This window comes from Amblyomma mixtum, chromosome 10 (assembly GCF_055824585.1).
Source record: "Amblyomma mixtum isolate Tamu chromosome 10, ASM5582458v1, whole genome shotgun sequence".
Lineage (NCBI taxonomy): Eukaryota > Metazoa > Arthropoda > Arachnida > Ixodida > Ixodidae > Amblyomma > Amblyomma mixtum.
The window spans coordinates 103863715-103883920 of record NC_143021.1 but is presented as its reverse complement, the minus strand read 5'-3'; the positions used below and the strand labels follow the sequence as shown (position 1 = coordinate 103883920).

Genomic DNA, 20206 nt, shown 5'->3' with positions numbered 1-20206 from the left:
AATTGAATTGTATTGAGCATGTACCGCCTACCACGTATGGAAATAAGAAAAAAGAAGTGCCAGTGCGAAAAGAGGAGTCAACATTCGAACTTAGCTATGCCCTATTAGCTGAAAGCCGACATTTTAAAATGATTTTACAGTCAGGAACCTTCAGACGTTAAAGACACGGTGGTAGAATGCGTAGCTGCGGAGCAGCTCTGCTCTTCAGCCACGGAGGAAGATAGCTCGTCCTTTGCATATGCAACTGCCGTTCTTGCAGCGAAGATGCCCCACGTCCGCCAACTAAGGAAACTTCATCTGTACCTTCGGATGTGGTAGCCACTGCATCGAAAGACGTAATTACCGCGGGGTCGCCGTTCATAATTGGAGCGGAGTTATCGGAAAGTGAATCTTCTAGCATGTCATAACCGGCAGGTGTTGCAGAGCATGGCAGATAGGAAGTCCGGCTGGACACATTAAAAGCCAGCGCCGACGTAAGCGAATTCAAAGAGGATGACAAACCGTTTAGCCTCCGACAGAAATATAAAAATCTGAGATTTTTTGGTTCACGGAAGTGGACGCGTTATGAGGATGCGGAGCCTGAGTAGAATTACGCTAGTGTTTACGGCGACCAATGTAAAATACGTCTCATGCGTACGCACCGCTTCGAACTTAGTCACAGTCTGGAGAGAGCAGCAGCAGCACTAGCGATGACACCGCACGTGCAAGGAAGGACGACCTTCGCTCACTACCGACTGAAACACGTCAAGATCAGGAGCACAAACTGAACAACCTGACAGCGTTCATACTGTTTCGCCGGCGCTTGAAGAAGCTAAGGTGCTGGACGACAGTAAAGTGCAGGTCCTATCAGACACCATGGGGGCTGCAACGTCATTTCATCCCATAAAATGAGAAAAGTGCGCTAAAACGTAAAACGCTAATGCAAAAATATAACATTAAATGAAATCCCTGCTATCAGCTTGGTTAATATTGTTAATATTACCAATTTTGCAGCGCAGACCAAAATAACGCACTAATAATTGCAAATAAACAGTCATGGTTTCAGTAATACCTGAGAACATTAAGTAGTGCCATGTGTTATCATCATTTAGCCGTGTACTAAAACACAGTTCATGAATAAATTATTCATCCTTATTTCATGTCACCTTATTCCTTGGCTGGTATGTGTGATGCTGAACACATGGATGTCGAGCGATATGCGAAATTATTAAGAGATTACTTTCATATACTACTCTTTTCATTTTTGTGTTCCGACTGTTCGTTCCTTTTCTTACACTATTTATATTTTTACATCGTATTTAGATTCCTTCATGTTCAAGACAGTGTTGAACTGTGATACTCCTGCTGTATTGTTAGCACTTATTTGATACCGAATACTCGTCTTTGTTTTTAAGGCGAAAGCCTTGAACTCCTCATTGTTGTCGACAGAAGGTTGTCAGTAGGTTATCAGCAGAGGTGTCGCGCTTTTTGTAGTTAGACCAGAAAAAAAGAATATTTCTGCACAATGGGATTCGAACCACCATCCTTCCGTTCCGCATCCGAGCATGCTAGTGGCTGTGCTACTTCCTGCCAAAGAATACGTGGTTCTCCTTGTCTAGGACGCTGGAGAGTGTTTGCCGAACTGCTTCGAATCAGACGGGTGCCTCCCAAACGCCCTCCAGTGTCTCCAGCATTTAAGATTCACAAACAATTGTGTACTTAATTAACATCTTAACCACACATCAGTGACACAAGCAGCAGCACCGCGCTAAAGGCTTTCGCCTCACCGCAGCTTAGGTCAGCGAAGTGCCCCCCTGAAGTTTTTTGCTATTTTCATTAACTCATGTGCCAAAAAATAAGCGATTCTTCATGCATTTATCAACAAGAAATTCCCTTGGCAGCGAAAACGTCCACCACTTTCCCGAAAAATCTCCTCCACTTCCTCAGATGACACAGAACTAGCCTACGTACTGCCGTTGGCGAGCATTCCTGCCCAGCATGGATCAGAAAATGTGGGCTAGCCTGGATGGGGAACAGACAATGGCCTTTTGGGTGCTGCGCGGCATATCCACTCAGGCCAGCATCTTCGTCTGCAGGACCAGCGCTATGGAACCTCTTTATAGCCACAAAGCCATCACTCGGAATCCCAATGTATTTTTGGCCAAGTGCGCGCCACAGGCACTTACTCTACAGAGGTACCGGCTGTAGTCTCGGTGTCAGCAAGCAACTGCTCTGTCCGAGCACACTAAGGCATAGCAAGCGCAAGTGCAACGGTCAGAAGCCGTGCTATCTTCATACAGTGAGTGTCATTTCTTCTTTCGATGGGTACAAGGGCTGAAGCGCGCCATACGCATCGAGAACTTCGGTTGCATTCATGGAATGCTCCTGCAGTGTGTAATCCGTCGTAGGGTGCAAAAACCACCCTGCAGTTTGTCAGTATAGGACACTGTGCACTTCTCCACAGATGGTCGAAAAAAGATTACCGACGATTACGTTACTTCCTAATGCGAAATTTGAGCGCAGCAAAAAGCTGTTTCACCTTTTCGATAGATTGAGGCAAAGAAATCGACCAACACATGTATGCGCTATCACAGAGTTTTTTTTTTATTTTTCACACGTATTCCTTTAACAAAGATTCCACTAACAGTTCTTGACAGTCATGAATGAAGCTTTGTGGTCGGAGAAATAGACTGATATATGTTCGACTTGGTACACCAATGCTTGATTCTCAAAGACGAGATCTATACAAGTGCCTCGCGAGGTTGTCACAGCCGTGGGACGCGTTACGAGCGAGAGGAACGGGATGTTCTCCCGCATAAGTGTTAGGAAATTGCTGTTTGTCTTTATGTCAACATTAAAGTCCCCCACTACTAACATCGGTGTGGATCGATGGACGGTTAATGCGAGTTGCAGGAAGTGCACGACGTCTTTCGTGAGTGCGGTAGGGGCGAAGTAGGCAGCTACTACCAGCAAGCCGTTGGGCAACTTTGCGGCGCACAGTTCGCCAACTTCATGTGACGTGCCAAACATTTCGACTGGTATTGCAGAGAGACCTGTGCGCAAGTAGATAGCGACTCCCGCCGCTCTGTTGTGGTCTCTGCGAGCACCACAGCAGTATAGGAAATCTATGATTTCGAGAGGCTCTTCGGGATCCATCCAGGTTTCAGCAAAGCAAAGTACAGAGGAATGGCGCAGAATGTGATCGTGGTGTACGTCCTTGGCATGTGCGGCAAGGGAGCGTACGTTAAGAATGTGGTTGTGAATGATGAATCAAGTGCTGCCAGCGAATGACGCGTCCATTGGCTGTCTGCGTGTGTTACTGATGTGTGGTTAACATGTTAAGCTTAGCCTGTAAGAGTGGAACGCGACAGCGTCTTGCAACGCTGCCAGGGAGTCCACAGAACGCCATCGCCAATTCGGCTGTACGCCTTGCTGGACGGTAAATTTATTTTTTGAGGAAAGGAAATGTATCTCTCTCGCATATCTGGGTGGACACCTGCACCTCGCCGTAAGGGGAAGGTGGAAGATGGGAGTGAACGAAGACGCCGTATTAGCTAGACGCGCCTTTTGTTCATTCCAAACCATTCAGCTGGCATTACGGAGTGGCTAGCGTGCTCGTATCGCACTCCGGAGACCCTGGTTCGATTCCCCAACTCGACCAATTTCGTTCTCAGTTTTATAGATTTATGCGGTCTAACTAGAAAGGTTAATTAGGCTATTTCATATTTACATTATTGCATTTCTATCCATCGTGTTCTGTCATTAACCTGTCAATTGTTGGAACTGTCTAGGATGTTCGACACAACGTATATGAAACGAGCAACGTCTTACTGAGTGGGGAAGTGCGTGGTGGTGGTGGGAACGCGGCTTCGTACTTATCTGTTTTTTTTTCAGCAGCGTCTCCTTCCGCGGACGCTGTTGTCGCTGCGGCGCGCGTCTTTCTTTTCTTTTCTTCTGACCTCTTCATTCTCCTCTATATTAATTAGGCTAATTGATTAATTAAGCAATTAACTAAACTCAGTCCAACTTAGTTGCAGCATCACTATACGATCCCTTTGATTGGTTGCATGGTTACTAGCCAAAGTACAATTGGCCCCATTTGAAATTCGCGCACTGTGACGTCACGAGCATTTCGACCAATTGAAAAGCATGACATTGGGGGCGGAGCTGGTTACGAGGCCGACGCCGACGACGACGCGAAACCCAGGAACGGACGCCAAAGAGCTGCGCTCTAAAATAAGCAATTTTCACATTGGAGTAGGACAGCGACAAGTAACATGGCGCTCTATGTGGCCCCGCAGAAACAATGATGGCCTTCCTGTAATCTGAATGAAGCACCGAATTCCACACGCACTAACAGATGGGGAACATCGCTTACTGTGACACCATGAGCCAGTGTCTACCGATACCCCGATTCAAGGTCCGCGATTCCTCCATTTTCGTCACCCACGTTTCCAGCCGAGGCTGATTCCACTCTGTCGGAAGATTGTAGGGCGTTCCGAATGAATGTCTACATCCTCCAGATGATCAGAGCAGTTTCATCTTACTACCCTTGGCTCTGGGTCAATTATGACGCAAGGATAGTTTTTGACTGCAGTTCTGCCGCATAGACAAGTTTTGTGCTTCAAGCAATGAGTTCCAATCAACCATTCGACATATGAAACTGTCAGATGCAATTAATGCCACTCTAACCGATTACAGAATGCAAAACGTACAGAAAGTCTTGCGCACGATGGGGACTCACAGGGTGGTCTGGGCGTCCCCATCGCAGTACTACAGCAATACCTCGCGCTGCGGTGTTTGATCCTGATCCAAGAAAATCGAAATAACAGAAGTTCTGAACGCCATCCTATTCTTCCTTCATAGTCTTCTTTCAGTAGATCTTTATTTTTTGGTCCCCCCTGTTGTCAAAAGTATTCTCGCAATTTCGCGCACCAGTAGAGAAAAGAAAGGATGATCACGCGCGGAAAAATATCTGGAGTTATGACTACATGCTTTATAGGTAGGGCAAAAAATGCTAAACATTTTTGGCGCAGAGCAACAGCATGCATCTCCTACCAGTGCGCTTTGTTTTGAAGAAGAAGAAGACGCCGCCAAACGCCATTCCAACCACGTCCTTCTTGTCAGACAACGCAGTCCTTGCCAGCCGGCGCAACGTGCCTACGTTTTCTTCACGCAAAGCCTTCGACAACGGAATGGGCAACATCCATCGCAAGACCGGCGAGTTGCCGGACGAGCTCACAGGCTTGACGGAAAACGAGGTGCAGCTCGTCCAGCAGACGTGGCGCAAATTCACCAGAGAGAACCCCGAGTACGGCGCCATCCTTTTCCTCTCCCTGTTCATCAGGCACCCCGAGTACATTCAACTGTTCAAGCCCTTCCGCGGTAAGCCCGTCGGGGCGCTCAAGGAAGACCCAACATTCAGGGCGCACGGGTGCGCCATCGGATACCACATCACCTCCATGGTGGAGAGCTTGCGCGACCCGGCCACCTTCGAGATACTGGTGCGGCGCAACACCACCGAGCACGTGCGCCGCAAGGGGGTCAAACCGCTCCACTTCGAGGTGATGGGCGAGGTTGTGGTGGATACGCTGCAGGGCACAGATGAACGGCACATGACGCCGGCTGCCGTCGAGGCCTGGCGGAAGTTCTTCGCAGTGAGTAATCCATTTGGCTCCGCTTAGCTTGCAGCCTACGCTACTCCTTCAGCTGAACGAAGCCGACCTTTTCTCAAGCGAATGCGCTAAGGCAGAGGTATATGGTGCAAAAAACAACAGACTAGAGCTCATATAATTTATTCAAGGCTCATGTAAGTTGTACATTATGGCTTGCCTGCCGCTGCAGCTATAAACATTGACCATTGCTGACGGGCAAGTAACGTCTCGGAGAAGCAGTATAATCCAGAATTGGGATTGTAGGAGCCATGTAAACTGCACACGCACCAGAAAGAATTTCTTTATTCAGAGTAACTTGTAAAAAAATGTTCCTAAGCGTAGAGGATAAGCACAACAAAGATCCACCTAATACCTCCGATCTTTGGATCCAGTATACTGAGAAATAACGACACTTGGCTGCAGAGCGAAAACGCAAATAAGTTCCCTCGGCCATTTCTGCGCGTCACAGATTTAAACAAAATTCGCAAGGAGGTCCTCGAAGACATTGTGCAATTTCATGAGTTTATCTATGCTTCCGCGAGAAAGGTTTTAACGAGACCGAGTGGCTCAACAGCCTTTTAAATATATGTGGACTTCGAATTATATATATCAATTTTCAATGGCGAAGAAAGAAATTAACAGCCGACTTAGCACGGCGGCCCAGCATCGTGGAATATCACTGGTTACGGCGGGGTGGGCACAGAAGGTCCGTAAAGGCTAAACGTTAATAACCTACAGCCCTTAAATACATTTTCTGGAATGGATTTACCGTGAAGACCTTCTCCTTGAAGGTCTTTAATATAAGGCCTTCGACCAAATGTCTTTCCCACAAATGCGCCTTCCCTGAAGGCAAATATTTACCATCAAGGTCTTCACCGAGATGGTTTGCGGCAAGGTGTACATACCTGGCAGGTTGCCCACAGTCCGGCTCGTATGCCCGAAACCACACTAGCAGAGCTGCCGCAGTAAAAGTTTGCTAATTTTACCATTTCCGTGATAGGCCTCCTCCCCCCTCCCCCGCCCCTCAACCGACCAAAGCTGTACATCGCATAATTCCACACACCTCTCGTGACGCAAATCAGAGGTTTTTACGATCTTGTCCGAGAAGCCCATTTGGATAATGTGCTCATTTCCCGACCTGCTATGTCGTGAGTGTTGTCTGTCATCGAACTAAGGTGTCTCTGTCCCTTCCAGTTGAAAATTGTATAAAACGTTAACTTCACCGGCATGAAAACCTCATTAAGGCATCGACTGCACCCCTACCAGCCAATGTGTTTAGTGAAGCCACTACCAGCCGTCATGCCTTGAGCGGACGGGAAAATCGTTACGATACCTGAACGCGCCATATCCTCTTATTTGCCACGTCGATGTACGTCGGCTTTTGTGCTGATTGCACATATAATGTTTTCGCAATAAAAAGGAAAAAAAAATTACCGACGATTACGTTACTTCCTAATGCGAAATTTGAGCGCAGCAAATAAGCTGTTTCACCTTTTCGATAGATTGAGGCAAAGAAATCGAGCAACACATGTATGCGCTATCACAGAATTTTTTTTTTATTTTTCACACGTATTCCTTTAACAAAGACTCCACTAACAGTTCTTGACAGTCATGAAGGAAGCTTTGTGGTCGGAGAAAGAGTGATATATGTTCGAATTGGTACACGAATGCTTGATTCTCAAAGACGAGATCTATACAAGTGCCTCGCGAGGTTGTCACAGCCGTGGGACGCGTTACGAGCGAGAGGAACGGGATGTTCTCCCGCATAAGTGTTAGGAAATTGCTGTTTGTCTTTATGTCAACATTAAAGTCCCCCACTACTAACATCGGTGTGGATCGATGGACGGTTAATGCGAGTTGCAGGAAGTGCACGACGTCTTTCGTGAGTGCGGTAGGGGCGAAGTAGGCAGCTACTACCAGCAAGCCGTTGGGCAACTTTGCGGCGCACAGTTCGCCAACTTCATGTGACGTGCCAAACATTTCGACTGGTATTGCAGAGAGACCTGTGCGCAAGTAGATAGTGACTCCCGCCGCTCTGTTGTGGTCTCTGCGAGCACCACAGCAGTATAGGAAATCTATAATTTCGAGAGGCTCTTCGGGATCCATCCAGGTTTCAGCAAAGCAAAGTACAGAGGAATGGCGCAGAATGTGATCGTGGTGTACGTCCTTGGCATGTGCGGCAAGGGAGCGTACGTTAAGAATGTGGTTGTGAATGATGAATCAAGTGCTGCCAGCGAATGACGCGTCCATTGGCTGTCTGCGTGTGTTACTGATGTGTGGTTAACATGTTAAGCTTCGCCTGTAAGAGTGGAACGCGACAGCGTCTTGCAACGCTGCCAGGGAGTCCACAGAACGCCATCACCAATTCGGCTGTACGCCTTGCTGGACGGTAAATTTATTTTTTGAGGAAAGGAAATGTATCTCTCTCGCATATCTGGGTGGACACCTGCACCTCGCCGTAAGGGAAAGGGGGAAGATGGGAGTGAACGAAGACGCCGTATTAGCTAGACGCACCTTAGTTCATTCCAAACCATTCAGCTGGCATTACGGAGTGGCTAGCGTGCTCGTATCGCACTCCGGAGACCCTGGTTCGATTCCCCAACTCGACCAATTTCGTTCTCGGTTTTATTTATTTATGCGGTCTAACTAGAAAGGTTAATTAGGCTATTTCATATTTATATTATTGTATTTCTATCCATCGTGTTCTGTCATTAACCTGTCAATTGTTGGAACTGTCTAGGATGTTCGACACAACGTATATGAAACGAGCAACGTCTTACTGAGTGGGGAAGTGCGTGGTGGTGGAGGGAACGCGGCTTCGTACTTATCTGTTTTTTTCAGCAGCGTCTCCTTCCGCGGACGCTGTTGTCGCTGCGGCGCGCGTCTTTCTTTTCTTTTCTTCTGACCTCTTCATTCTCCTCTATATTAATTAGGCTAATTGATTAATTAAACAATTAACTAAACTCAGTCCAACTTAGTTGCAGCATCACTATACGATCCCTTTGATTGGTTGCATGGTTACTAACCAAAGTACAATTGGCCCCATTTGAAATTCGCGCACTGTGACGTCACGAGCATTTCGACCAATTGAAAAGCGTGACATTGGGGGCGGAGCTGGTTACGAGGCCGACGACGACGCGAAACCCAGGAACGGACGCCAAAGAGCTGCGCTCTAAAAACTGCGGTGTAAACAAACATGGTCAAGCCGGTGCTGGAACGCTGCGCTTGGGCCGCAAGCCAGGGGCGCTAACCCTCTGCCACCGACGAACTTTCGTTCAGTCCGATAGCTTAAGGGTTCACTGCAGCCACCTGACATCGCATAGCAACGGTATCAGATTACACCCTTAATGCTAATTAAGTCTACTGCTTCAAGTAACAGCCCAAAAACACAGACGGGACGCATAGAACTAGAACACACAACGAACGCTCGTTTTGTTTTTTAGTTTTACGTGCCTCGTCTGTGTTTTTGCGCTGTTACTTGGAGATGAATGACCAACAAGCCCAAGCTGCTGCTCTTGTTAAGTCTTCTGATGAGTTTTTTTTTTGCTGTTTGCGGCACTAGCTCACCGAATTCACTTATTGAGTAGCACGCCAGAGTGAATTTCATCCGCGAACGGGCCTGCTGTATTGAATGCTTGATAAGCTTAACTCGTCTTAGTCGCTTTGGGACGTTAAACCCCATAAACTAAACTAACTAACTATAATGACATACTTTCTCTTTGTCGACCCTTGCCCGTTTCGGTTACGTTTCTATTTATGCTGGAGGCCCATGTGCTGTGCGATGTCAGTGCGCGTTAAAGAGCCAGGTGGTGGATAGCTCCGGAGGCTTTCACTACGATGCCCCGAGGCCTGATTCATTTACGGACGTTAAAACCGACAAACTAAATTAACTTAAGCATTTATTTTTGTTCATATTATCCCGCTTCCGAATATATGTTTTGTTTTCGGGAGTATTGCGAAAGCATTGTATGTCCCATTAGCACAAAGCCGGCGTCTGCCGCCGTGCATTGCATGAAATTCCACGCGGTCTACTGAACAAAACCAGGACGATGACCAACGGCGGTGTACGATGTCACAAGACATGCAAGCGAGCATGCAAGATCATGAACAATGAAGCGTAACCTGTTGTTACCTATGATATTCATAACTCGTAGATAGTCATCACTCATAGTCATTGTGAAAGGTATCATACTCAGCGCTATAACATAAGAGTAGCGCTAAACCAGGACGACAGAAAAAAAGGCCAGAGAACACACCCACAAAACGGGCGCTAACTTCCGACTGACGAAGAAAGCCAAAACCAACCAAGTGAACGGAACCTAAGCAAAAGTAGCGCATGCGCTGACCTCAGGGAAAAAATAGATCGAAAAAAGATGCGATTAAAAACGGGAGATCAGGGATGTTTTCAACCCAAGAAAGCCCTCCCGTAGAAAGGTTTTCCTTCCCAAGCTTAAGGCACAAGCCATGCAGCTATGTGGCAAGCTCAATCTTGCGAAAGTGGCAAAGAGCGTTGAAAATAGCAAGCGTCTCTTCTTTGAAGTGTTTTTTCAGCGCACAAAGACTCATAAGGCTGATCCATCCCTTAGGGAAATAATTTCTGAACAGGACACTAGCCGGAAGTAAATCACTCTGTTTCTCTAAGAGAAACTTAATATTTTGCCTATTAAAGACCCGTTCCTTCTAAGAAATTCAGAAGAAGTTGTAAAAATGGTAAAATCGTTTGCCGTCAAGAGCCTTCTCGGCTTCCCCATTGACGTTAAAAACTTATATTAATCCTTGGCTCACGATAACCTACTTACCATAGTTGAAGACTCTATTCTTCATTAGAGTGCGGGGGCTTTTCAAACTGAATCAGGGCTGTCTATTGATAGTCTTTTAGAATTCCTGTTGTTTTATCTGCGCTCCACTTTCATAAATTGGCAAGACGCTCCGTACATTCAAAAACAGGGAATATGCATTGGGTCCTGCTTGGCCTCCGCACTTCGTAGCCTATACCTTGCACACTTTGACAGGATCCTCCAAGAGCGACTTGCAAACTCTTGCCTGAATAGAACCTTCAGATTGGTTGATGATTTTTACTTCCTTTCAATTGCACACCATCGAGCCTGGAGGCCGTTCCTTTAGACATTTTGACCATTGAAGAAAGATGGATAGCTGGGCAAGTTTGTAATAATACATCGTGGGAGGGAAGAGCGCGAACACGACGAGTCAGCGCTCGTCTTTGTGTCCTCTTGCTTCGTCTGTCGTCTTGTTCGCGCTGTTAACTCCCACGATGTATTTTGACCATTGAAAAGGGTGTTTTCACCCGATGCTATTCGCTAGCGAAATGCCTACTGACTCAGAGATAAGATTTCTTGATATTCGGCTTAAATTCATGGACAACCACGTTTGCTGCTGCTATTCATCTCGCGCCAACAATCCGCTTCAACCATATACATCAGCTTATTCTAAACTTGTGAAACGAGGCATCATTAACATCTGCATGAAAAATGCCTTTGCAAAGTAATTCCCCCACCAATGCACATCTAGCTTTCATGAACGACTTGCGAGGTTCCTAGAAGCAGGATAGCCTAAGGATTTCGTGGGTTCAGTCGCCGAAAACATCCTGAAAAAGAAACTCCGGAAAAAAATGTGATACCACAGAAGAAACGAGGAGCAAGGTGGCTGTCATTCCTTACATCCATTGTCTCGCGCACTATCTTAATTAAATAGGAAAAAAGGCAAACGTTCGCGTGGTGTTTTCAGCTCCAGAGAAAATAAGTGTGTTAGGCAAAAGATCCCTACCCTCCGCACATCGCTCCCAAAAGCAAGTTTACCATCCACCACAGGAAAATATTTTATTAAATGTACTGAGGGCATTGTGTACAGTATTCCGCTCTCTTGTAGCAAGCAGTATAATGGGCAATCTGGTAGCTGCCTGAACGAGGCTTCGGGAGCACAATAACGAGATGAAGACATATACCGGCAGCAATCTAGCTTTGCATTGCAAAGAGTGCAAGCGTGTACCTTTTCTGGATGAATGCTCAGTCGTTGCCAAGAGTAGAGATAAGGAGATAAGCTAACTGGCGAAATTGTGGAAGCTGCGCAGATTTCTGCCTTACAAGATAACTGTGTTAGTACACCGTCCATTTCCTTTTCTAAACGGGAGCTGGCCTTCATAGGTTCAAAACATCCATGATCTCCCATTATTATCGCATCTTTTTTCGATTTTTTCGCGTAGGTCAGCGCATGCGCTACTTTTGCTCTGGTTCTATTCACTTAGTTGGTTTTGGCTTTCTTCGTCAGTCGGAAGTTAGCGCCTGTGTTGTTGGTGTGTGTTCTTTCCCCTTTTTTCCCTCGTCCTGGTTTTGCGTTACTCTTGTGTTATGGATCAGTACCGACTTGCCCATATTTCCACCCTGGTGAATAATATACTCAGCGCTTTACAAGATCTTCTTTGAAAGGCTATGCGCTATATAGACGTTCACAGGAAAAAAAAAAGAGTAGAGATGGGCGGACAGAAACGCGCTTCTCTCTTGTCGTCTCTACTTTTTTCCTGTGAATGTCTAATTAGCGTACACCCTTTCGAAAAAGATCGCTTACTAAATAGCCCATCAAAAAGTTTTACTGGAGAACATATCGTCTGCTACGGGCATTTTACTATGTCTTAAGTCCATGCGATTCGTTCCTGTCGTCTATACTTCTTTCCTGCGAACGTCTGATTAGCGCACGGCCATTCAAAACAGATCATGAACCAATTAGCCCGTCAGACTGTCTTACTTCAGCGCTTTGTAAGTAACGTAGTTTAAGTTGTATCCAGTAGTAGTAGTAAAAGACTTTTATTCGACCATAATTTATAGGCCGAGCATGTCGACTGCCTGGGCGACCAGAAGCCGCTGTTCTTCTTCCCCTTCAGCGCCAAGCCAGTCGAGCCAGGTGGTGATGGATAGAGAGGGTGGGGGGAAGGAACCGGACTGCTGAGCAGCCGGGCAATAGAAGAGGCAATGGGCCAGGTCCGCATAGATACAGGGTCAGTTTGGACAGGAAGGATCTGATCGATAGCGATAGAGGAAGAGGCGGGACGGGGTGATAAGTGCATTCATCTGAATGTGCCGAAGGTGAGACTCCAGCACCGTGACTGATAGATGAAGGGGAGGGTAAAGGCGTTTGTCGAGGCGGAGCTCAAGGTAGACCTCTTTTATGGTGCGGCGAAGGGTGAGTCACCCACCGTCCTCTGAGGGCTTGGGCCAGGGGATCAACAGTGCCCGGAAAAGTGTGTCGCGGGCGAGCTGATGGGCAGCTCATTGCCGTCAATCCCTGATTGGCCAGGGACCCAGCGGAGGAAAACGATGGAAGGCTGCAGTGCGGAGACCGCTCGTTCGACCTCCTGTTGGAGAGAAGGGGTCAGGGTGCGTTTCTGTATGTGGTGTATAGCGGCTTGTGCATAGAGTACGTACAATGCATGCGTAATCATGACGCGTAGTCAGTCGTTCCTCAAAGTTAATAATCATTCCGCAACATAGCACGACTTAGCGCTTTCCTTTTGCGACGTAGCATGAACCAGACCTTCCAGGTAGCGCCGTGATAGCCATGACGCATGAGTCAGCAGCATTACTGAGCACTCTGTGACACAATGTACGGTGTATAGAGTTGTGCAAATAGTATACCTTGTCCTTTTTCGTAGACATAGTCACGGCTAATAATCATTCTGAAATGTACTTTACAAGCAAGGTTAAGTAGGGGTACAGAGTTTCTTAAGAACTTTAGAAGCATATTGCATGGTGATGCCTCATAGTTATGTCTCATACTCATCGTTATGACTCATAGTAATCGTGACACGTAGCATGACTCAGCATTTTAATGCTTTCGCATTTTGTGACAGAAGCAGTCTTAAGGGCCTTCACCGAATTCTTTTACTACTTAAGGGTGCTTTTTCATTGAATGCGTTTTACCTTCCTCCACGCGGTCGTGACGTGCCCAGTTTCCGGTGGTTGCCTGCATTTATTCTTTCAGATTTTTCTCTGTTTATTTCCTTTTCCATCAGCACTGCCTTTAAGATGATAGTCAGCATTTGCCTGCGATTTGTTTCTTTTGTACTTTGTTGCCTGTGGAGCGTTTTGATCATGAGTCATGTCGTGAAATTTTGATTTTTTTTTTCGTTTTGAACAACAGCCGTGGATGACACCATAGCTTAGGGATTAAAAGATTGATAAAATACCAATTCTGTCGGAAAAAAAAAACATGCAGTTCTAGAAGACGACGTTTCAAGAATCCTCTCCAGTTACCACTATTTACTTTGGGGGAAATAATTAATGTAAACATGCTGAATGTTTCTTGTCCATCAGTCACCATTTTGCATTGAGTTGTGATGCACCAGTAGCGCCGAGCAAACTCCCTAGGCCTGTGTAATTATAAAATGAGTTAAACTAGTCAAGCTCACAGTAGACTGGCTCATTTAACTACAGCAACGTTCACCTATTCAAATCTTGGTCAGAGTTGCGAGGGGGCCTGCTCGCGCTTCATTTCTGTGTAAGCGGCACTCAACAAATGTCTTGGACGGCGTTGAGCGCTAGAGTTTTCGCTTTAGGCATGCTTCGATTCTCTCTTTCTCTTCCTTCATTCTTTCCCTAAAGCCGCTGCCGTCGTTAATCGGTGCAGCCCTGAACAGAATTAGGCCCGGTGCCCATCTATATCGTTTGTCAAAAGTATTCAGCGCAATTCGTTTTATTCTTGGCCTTACAATGTGGGTTCGTAAACACAGCTAGCATTAAAAAATCTGTTGAAGGTTGTTGGAACTGCCGTGGCGCGTAAAAATCTTGCTACTTGTAAGGATGCTACAAGAGTCCCACAGCACTGCTTTGATAAAAACATTTTGGACTGTTTGCTTTTCATAAAGGCTGTTCATAGACACCTGCTGCTGCGGCTAAGGTGCTATGACGCTCGGTTGCTGCGCCCTGATTCGTTGGTTTAAATCTAGGATGCGAGGGCCGCGAATTGATAAAGGCGAAACGCAAAAAGGTCCCGTGTGCTTAGCAAAGTGAGCGCGTGATCAAGACCTCCCTGCGTTTGAAATCAATCGGTAACGTTTTCCTACATCTCCTATCATGGCCCATGTACGGCTTCACGACCGTTCAGCTAGCATACCATGCAATTTCAGACCGGCTTACGCTGACTCTTCCGCGCTGATTTTTGCGCAGTGCATGGTGGCCATATGCCAGGACGTGTACGAGAAAGCGGCCGCGGAACACGCTGAGAGGGCCTCGACTGCTTCTGCGGCATCGGACTACTACAGCCGCGCCTCATCCTTCAAGAGCGAGACGATGCTGTCGTCGACGCCCTTGTTTACCGCCACGGTGAGCAACGTGGGTGGCAGCGATCGCTCAAAGGCACCGGCTGACGAAGCGGCGGCTCCGAAGAGACCGCCGCGCATTATCCGCAAGCAAACCGCCGGCCCCGCCGAGGCCAGACCGGGAAGCGAGGGGCACAAGGCGGACGCCGACGCTGCGTCGCGGCAGGACAGGGGCGCAGCCAAGAAGAAGAGCGCTAAAGAGAAAGCGGGGAAGAGCGGAAGAGAAGGGCCCCGTAAACAAAAGCTCTGAATAAGAAAGCGCGGGGCCCCACGCACACATGGGCTTCAATCTCGTCAACGTGGCACTCGTAGACGCGTAGCGCAGATCTTTGTGATGTGCTGATTTTGGTACGCTGACGTTATTAGATAGACGCATGCATTCCTATTTTAGGTCTCGGCGTAATTTGTTTGCCCTTGCCGTAACGTAGATTTTCTGGCGCAAAGTTTCGCCTTGAATTCAAGTTGATGTCGATTTTTTTCGCCGACGGATTTTTTGTGTTAAAGCAGGCGTCCAGCGTTTGTTCTAACTAAATCATTCGTGCGTACGGCTTCTGGACTTCTGCCTGTTTGGAGTGCGTTTAGTGACAATTCCCGCTATCATACCGGGAAAGTTTAATGGAATTTCCAAACTCTCCTGCTCATGCGCAAGGCCCTCAGAAATTTGATGCACTGGACTACGCTCTTTTTTGAGACGTTAAATTCAGAGCCACTCAACAGCCACAGTTGTTGGTTCCCTGCGGCAGTGAAGAAATCCCTCAACGCTGTTTTATGGGACGCGTAGAATGTATTTTGCGCAGTGCTATCTCACACTTTTTTTGTTGTTGTTGAGGCTTCCCTGGGAAACCGGCTTGCTGACATGAACCGCAAGAGCGCGAGTGCTTAAGACCTCGTTAGCTGGAAGTTAAGAATTTGGGTACTGAATCATCATCGCGCATCTCATCCCTGAAGCGTCTTTACCTTCGTGAATTAGGAAATAAGCCAAAATGAGCTGCATGAGCTGGGAAGAATTGCACCTAAATCATTATTAGTGACAACCGTGCCAATGCACAGATACAGCACTTCAGCGCAGAAAAAAATGTCAGGTTGTCATGACTAGGTCGTAAATACGGATGGTCTTCAATGACCAACCATCTCACCCCAAGTTTAATAATAAAAGGCAGGTCGCTCTTTCCAATGCACTTTTAAAAATTCGATACGGAAGCTATACCTGCACGACAGGCATCTTGGTGACTTTTTTCCCTATTATAATCGGATCTCAGATGTTAGTCGTAATCAGGTTAGTGGGTCAAATTTGAGTTTCTTAAAAGGAGCGTTTCCGCGACTTCAAGACCAGCAGCGTACAGTCATTTATGGTTCTCTTATTTCACTGGAGGCCAAATTGTCGGTTTCTGCTCTGTAGGGCCAGAAACATCCTGACCCTGATTGTATTAGTAGTGAGTTTTATATGACATTTCTTGCGTTGCCTAGCACATGTGTTGTTTGAAATTTTCGATGCTGCTTATGACGTGGGCTTGCTACCTCCTACATTCAGTGCTGATCGCACCATACTGAACCCACAAAAGCACACCTCCAGATCAGTTGCAAACTGTTGAAGGGCATCGTTCGATATGCGTATTGAACGTAGACTGCAGCATGTCTTGGAAGGTTCTTTCTTCTCGTCTGCAGCTAGTGGCAATAGTTTTGGTAGGATTGCACCAAGTGTGCAGAAGCAAAGTCCGCAGTATCCAAAGCCACATTCATCTCACAAGTCCTGTGCCGGAGAGAGCTTACTACGAAGTTGAGTGATTTTGCGACGGCCTGACGGTGGCACTGGGACAGGCGTCTGAACGTGGACAGTGTGTTTGCGGATCTCAAAGAGAACTTTCCCACCGTGACGCATCGTTTAATAAATAAAAAGTGGCGTTTTACAACATTAACCCTCAAGTGATGTCATTGGTAACGGATTACCTATGTTTACGGCCGTTTACGTCCTCTGCTCGAGATAAATGTATTTTGACGGTGCAAGGGTTCTAGGCAAAAGCAAAGATCAAACTGCACGCAAACTACTAGAAGCTTACCATATGAAGAAAAAGGGCGATTTTTGCGTAAGCGATACTGCTATTCATTTGTACAAAGCAGAATGTGATCTTTTCTCTGCCACGCGATAAGATGTATCTGACGGATGATAAGGTTTCTTTGTTATTCATGGCATGTGTACTTTCCTGCGTGCGCATTCGCGGCGGAATCTTCATATTTCCCATTGCTGGCGAAATAAAATCAGTTGAGTGCAGCGTTTGTCCGTGTCGTAGGTGTTTTCTTCCTTCGGGCTCGTCTTTTTTATGCTGCAGTGATGTGGAAGATGAATGCAAGTTGTAGAAGGTGGAGAGACTTCCCTCTTGTTTTACGTCTGGCACACACGGGCTCAATACAGTACATCGCACGAGAAAAGAGCGCTCAACACCGAATTGTTCTCGGCAGCATGTCCTGTTATACGAGACGCTTGCCGGAACATCCATCCCGCGAAGGATAGCTTAAAATATTAAACAAATCTCTGAGAGCAGCTACATACTCAGTGACAGATTCGCCAGGTTGCTGACAGCGATTCTTACATCGATGGCTTTCTACGACCAAGTGACATTGAATTGCAAACTCTCTCTCCACTAGAATAACTTTAATATAGATATCTGGTGTGGCATCACCAGTGGAAGGCTGTATTGTGGAATGTTGTGACGCAGTTGCCTGTCCCTGCGACGTAATTCGGATCAAGTAGTCTGCGGCCTTCATCTCCTAAGTTGTAAATCGACAGTTATTTTTTGCTTTCAACTGGTGGCGATACTCAACCAGAAACACTCAAATAAAGTCCATAAGTCTTAAATCATTGTGCCCATGGGACAGGTGGGAGACCAGGTCGTTGAAGAAATGGTTCGAGTGTACATGTACCCGTAAAAGATGATGTTTACAATGGCATTTCTTCCAGTAAGTTCCGAAAATTCCTGTTATTCGAACTCAAAGATGGCAAAAATTTTCTTATTCTTCTTGCTTGAATTTATACTTCATTGCTCTAGTCAGTACTGAACGTGGCAATAAATGACGCAAGAAATTTCTCAGTCCAATATGGCTACTCGACCTCCCCGAGTACCAGTCCAATATGGAGGAGTCAAGCATCTCCCTTCTGCAAATGTCACTGACATTCAATATGGCTGCTCGGCCTCCACGAGCTTCAAGCCAGTTAACATTCAATGCGGCTCCTCGGTCTCCTCGAGCTCCAAGCCACAATGGAGAAAAAGCGTCTTCCTCCCGAATATAAGATGCAGTAGAACTCTAAGACCAAGTAGGTTTAACAGCGCAATTAAGCAAATATTGTTGCACGCTATTTTCCTTTTGCAATGAATGCAATAATTTCTCCCTCAGTGATGAGTAAAAACACTTTCCATCGCCGCTTTGAGAAAAACTTGATCTAAAGCCCTATTTGCAGTTTGCTTTTCTTGCTACCATATACGACTCATTTATGATACACGTAACTCTGGTTCAAAGTCATATACAAAAATCTCGTCGAAGTATTTCCTGTCACTTGTCTGTAATGTCATCACCGAAATGGGATGACATTATACTGGATCAGAAAAAGCTCGCAGCTTCAGCACTCGCTGGGCACTCCAGTACTAGTGACTTCTTCAAGAGCGGCCTGCGTCACTATGAAAAGACGCAAAAAAGCTTAAATCGGCACTGCAAGAAAAAATTACGCTAACTACTAATGGCAAAACATAACAGAAGCTTGTCTCAAACTGCAGAAAGAGCCGATTTCACGTTGAGAAATTGTTTTTGCCGAATTACGTTCAGGACTCAAACTGCGTTTGATCTATCCCATCCTTTCGTCGCCATTGTAGTATCGACCGAGGCGGCCTTACGAAGAGACTGGGCTCCACGCAAAGTGGGACCGAAAGACGCAATTTATTGGGGGCGCACATACATTCAATAACAAAAAGCACATGACAGAGATAGCGGTTCGACAGGTACACATAAACACAAACAAGCAAATAGCCAATCTATCAATACGAAACCAAAACCAATGGATGCAACAGTATGTATGTTCTTCCGCATGACAACGGAATGCTGTCCACACACCTTTAGAGCTTGTGAGATATTTACACTGGGGCCGAATACTATATCCCGCATTGGCGTGTGACTCAGCTCTTCTGTGGGCCCACGCTCGGATCTGACCAAGCTTCCTGGAACGGAAAGCATACCTCGCGCGCCGTGTCTAGTTCCTACTTTTTTCAAGCGATGTGGCATTCCATGGACGTGGGCACCGCAGCATAATTTCTTCTTTCTTTTGGGTCAGGTCCGACCTTTTCTGCACGTTTCAACAAAAACAAAGTACGACGCTCGTGCACTAGCAGCCCAACCTTGACAGCACAACCTTGACCTTGCGTAACAAGAAATTTGCTTTTATTGACAGCTTTTGTTAAATGTTTGATTGACCATTGCCACATTTAATAAACCCCTTGGCTTGCACAACAGTGACAGTGAAAAGAAGTGTTTGACTGTTTTTAGGCGTTGTGGAACCCCTTGAGTTGCAGAACAGCGAAGTTTCATAGAAGTTTTTTCCCGAATAAACCTCAATTAATAGTCCAGCGGCTGGTCCTGTGTCCTCTCCTTTCTTGCGTGTTGTCGCTGCACGCTGCTCCGTAGCAATGAGTCCATACCAACTAGTTACAATTAAAGGTGCACTAAAGAGGAGTCCGAACTCGTATTTTCCTTGTGGAAAAACACAGCGCACTCCTAAGACAAGGACGAAGAAGACAAGACGATACAGCGCTGACTTCAACTGATTATTTTATTGTAGAGCGACATATATATATATATATATATATATATATATATATATATATATATATATATATATATATATATATATATATATATATATATATGTTTGTTCGAAACGTGCGCAGGAAGACATGGGTAACAGCTGCTGAGTTTGCACGTGACCGAAAGATAACATACTAAAACTGAAAAGACACGAGAGGGCAAGGGTGACCCTTGGAGGCAACAAAAAATGAAAACTAAACAAGATAAACAGACAAGTGGAGGGGCGATTGAAAGAATGACGCTTAAAAGGATGACGCGAACAGGCAGTACAAGAGATAGAGATAGATACAGAGAAAGGGAAAGGAAGGGATGTTAACAAACTCAAACAGCCCCAGGCAGTACAAGAGAAACAAAAAAACACTACTAGATGGCAACAAGTGCATAAAGTTCACTAAAA

The 20206-nt window shown here is 46.2% G+C and overlaps 1 protein-coding gene across 1 annotated transcript; it reads left to right on the top strand.

Moving 5' to 3' along the window:
* Positions 1 to 5150: 5150 nt before the first annotated feature.
* On the top strand, positions 5151 to 15211 carry LOC149326591 (cytoglobin-1-like). Its single transcript, XM_089564625.1, has 2 exons — positions 5151 to 5636; positions 14810 to 15211. Exons 1-2 carry the CDS (start codon positions 5175 to 5177, stop codon positions 15209 to 15211), a joined length of 864 nt encoding a protein of 287 aa, XP_089420751.1. The 5' UTR covers positions 5151 to 5174.
* The last annotated feature ends 4995 nt before the right edge of the window (positions 15212 to 20206 follow it).

What these genes read in the sequence shown, in the direction of transcription:
- LOC149326591 (XM_089564625.1), top strand. Translation starts at nt 5,175, where the DNA reads ATGGGCAACATCCATCGCAAGACCGGCGAGTTGCCGGACGAGCTCACA. An exon ending in CCTGGCGGAAGTTCTTCGCA is followed by an intron (nt 5,637 to 14,809) that starts GTGAGTAATCCA and finishes ATTTTTGCGCAG; the next exon opens with TGCATGGTGGCCATATGCCA.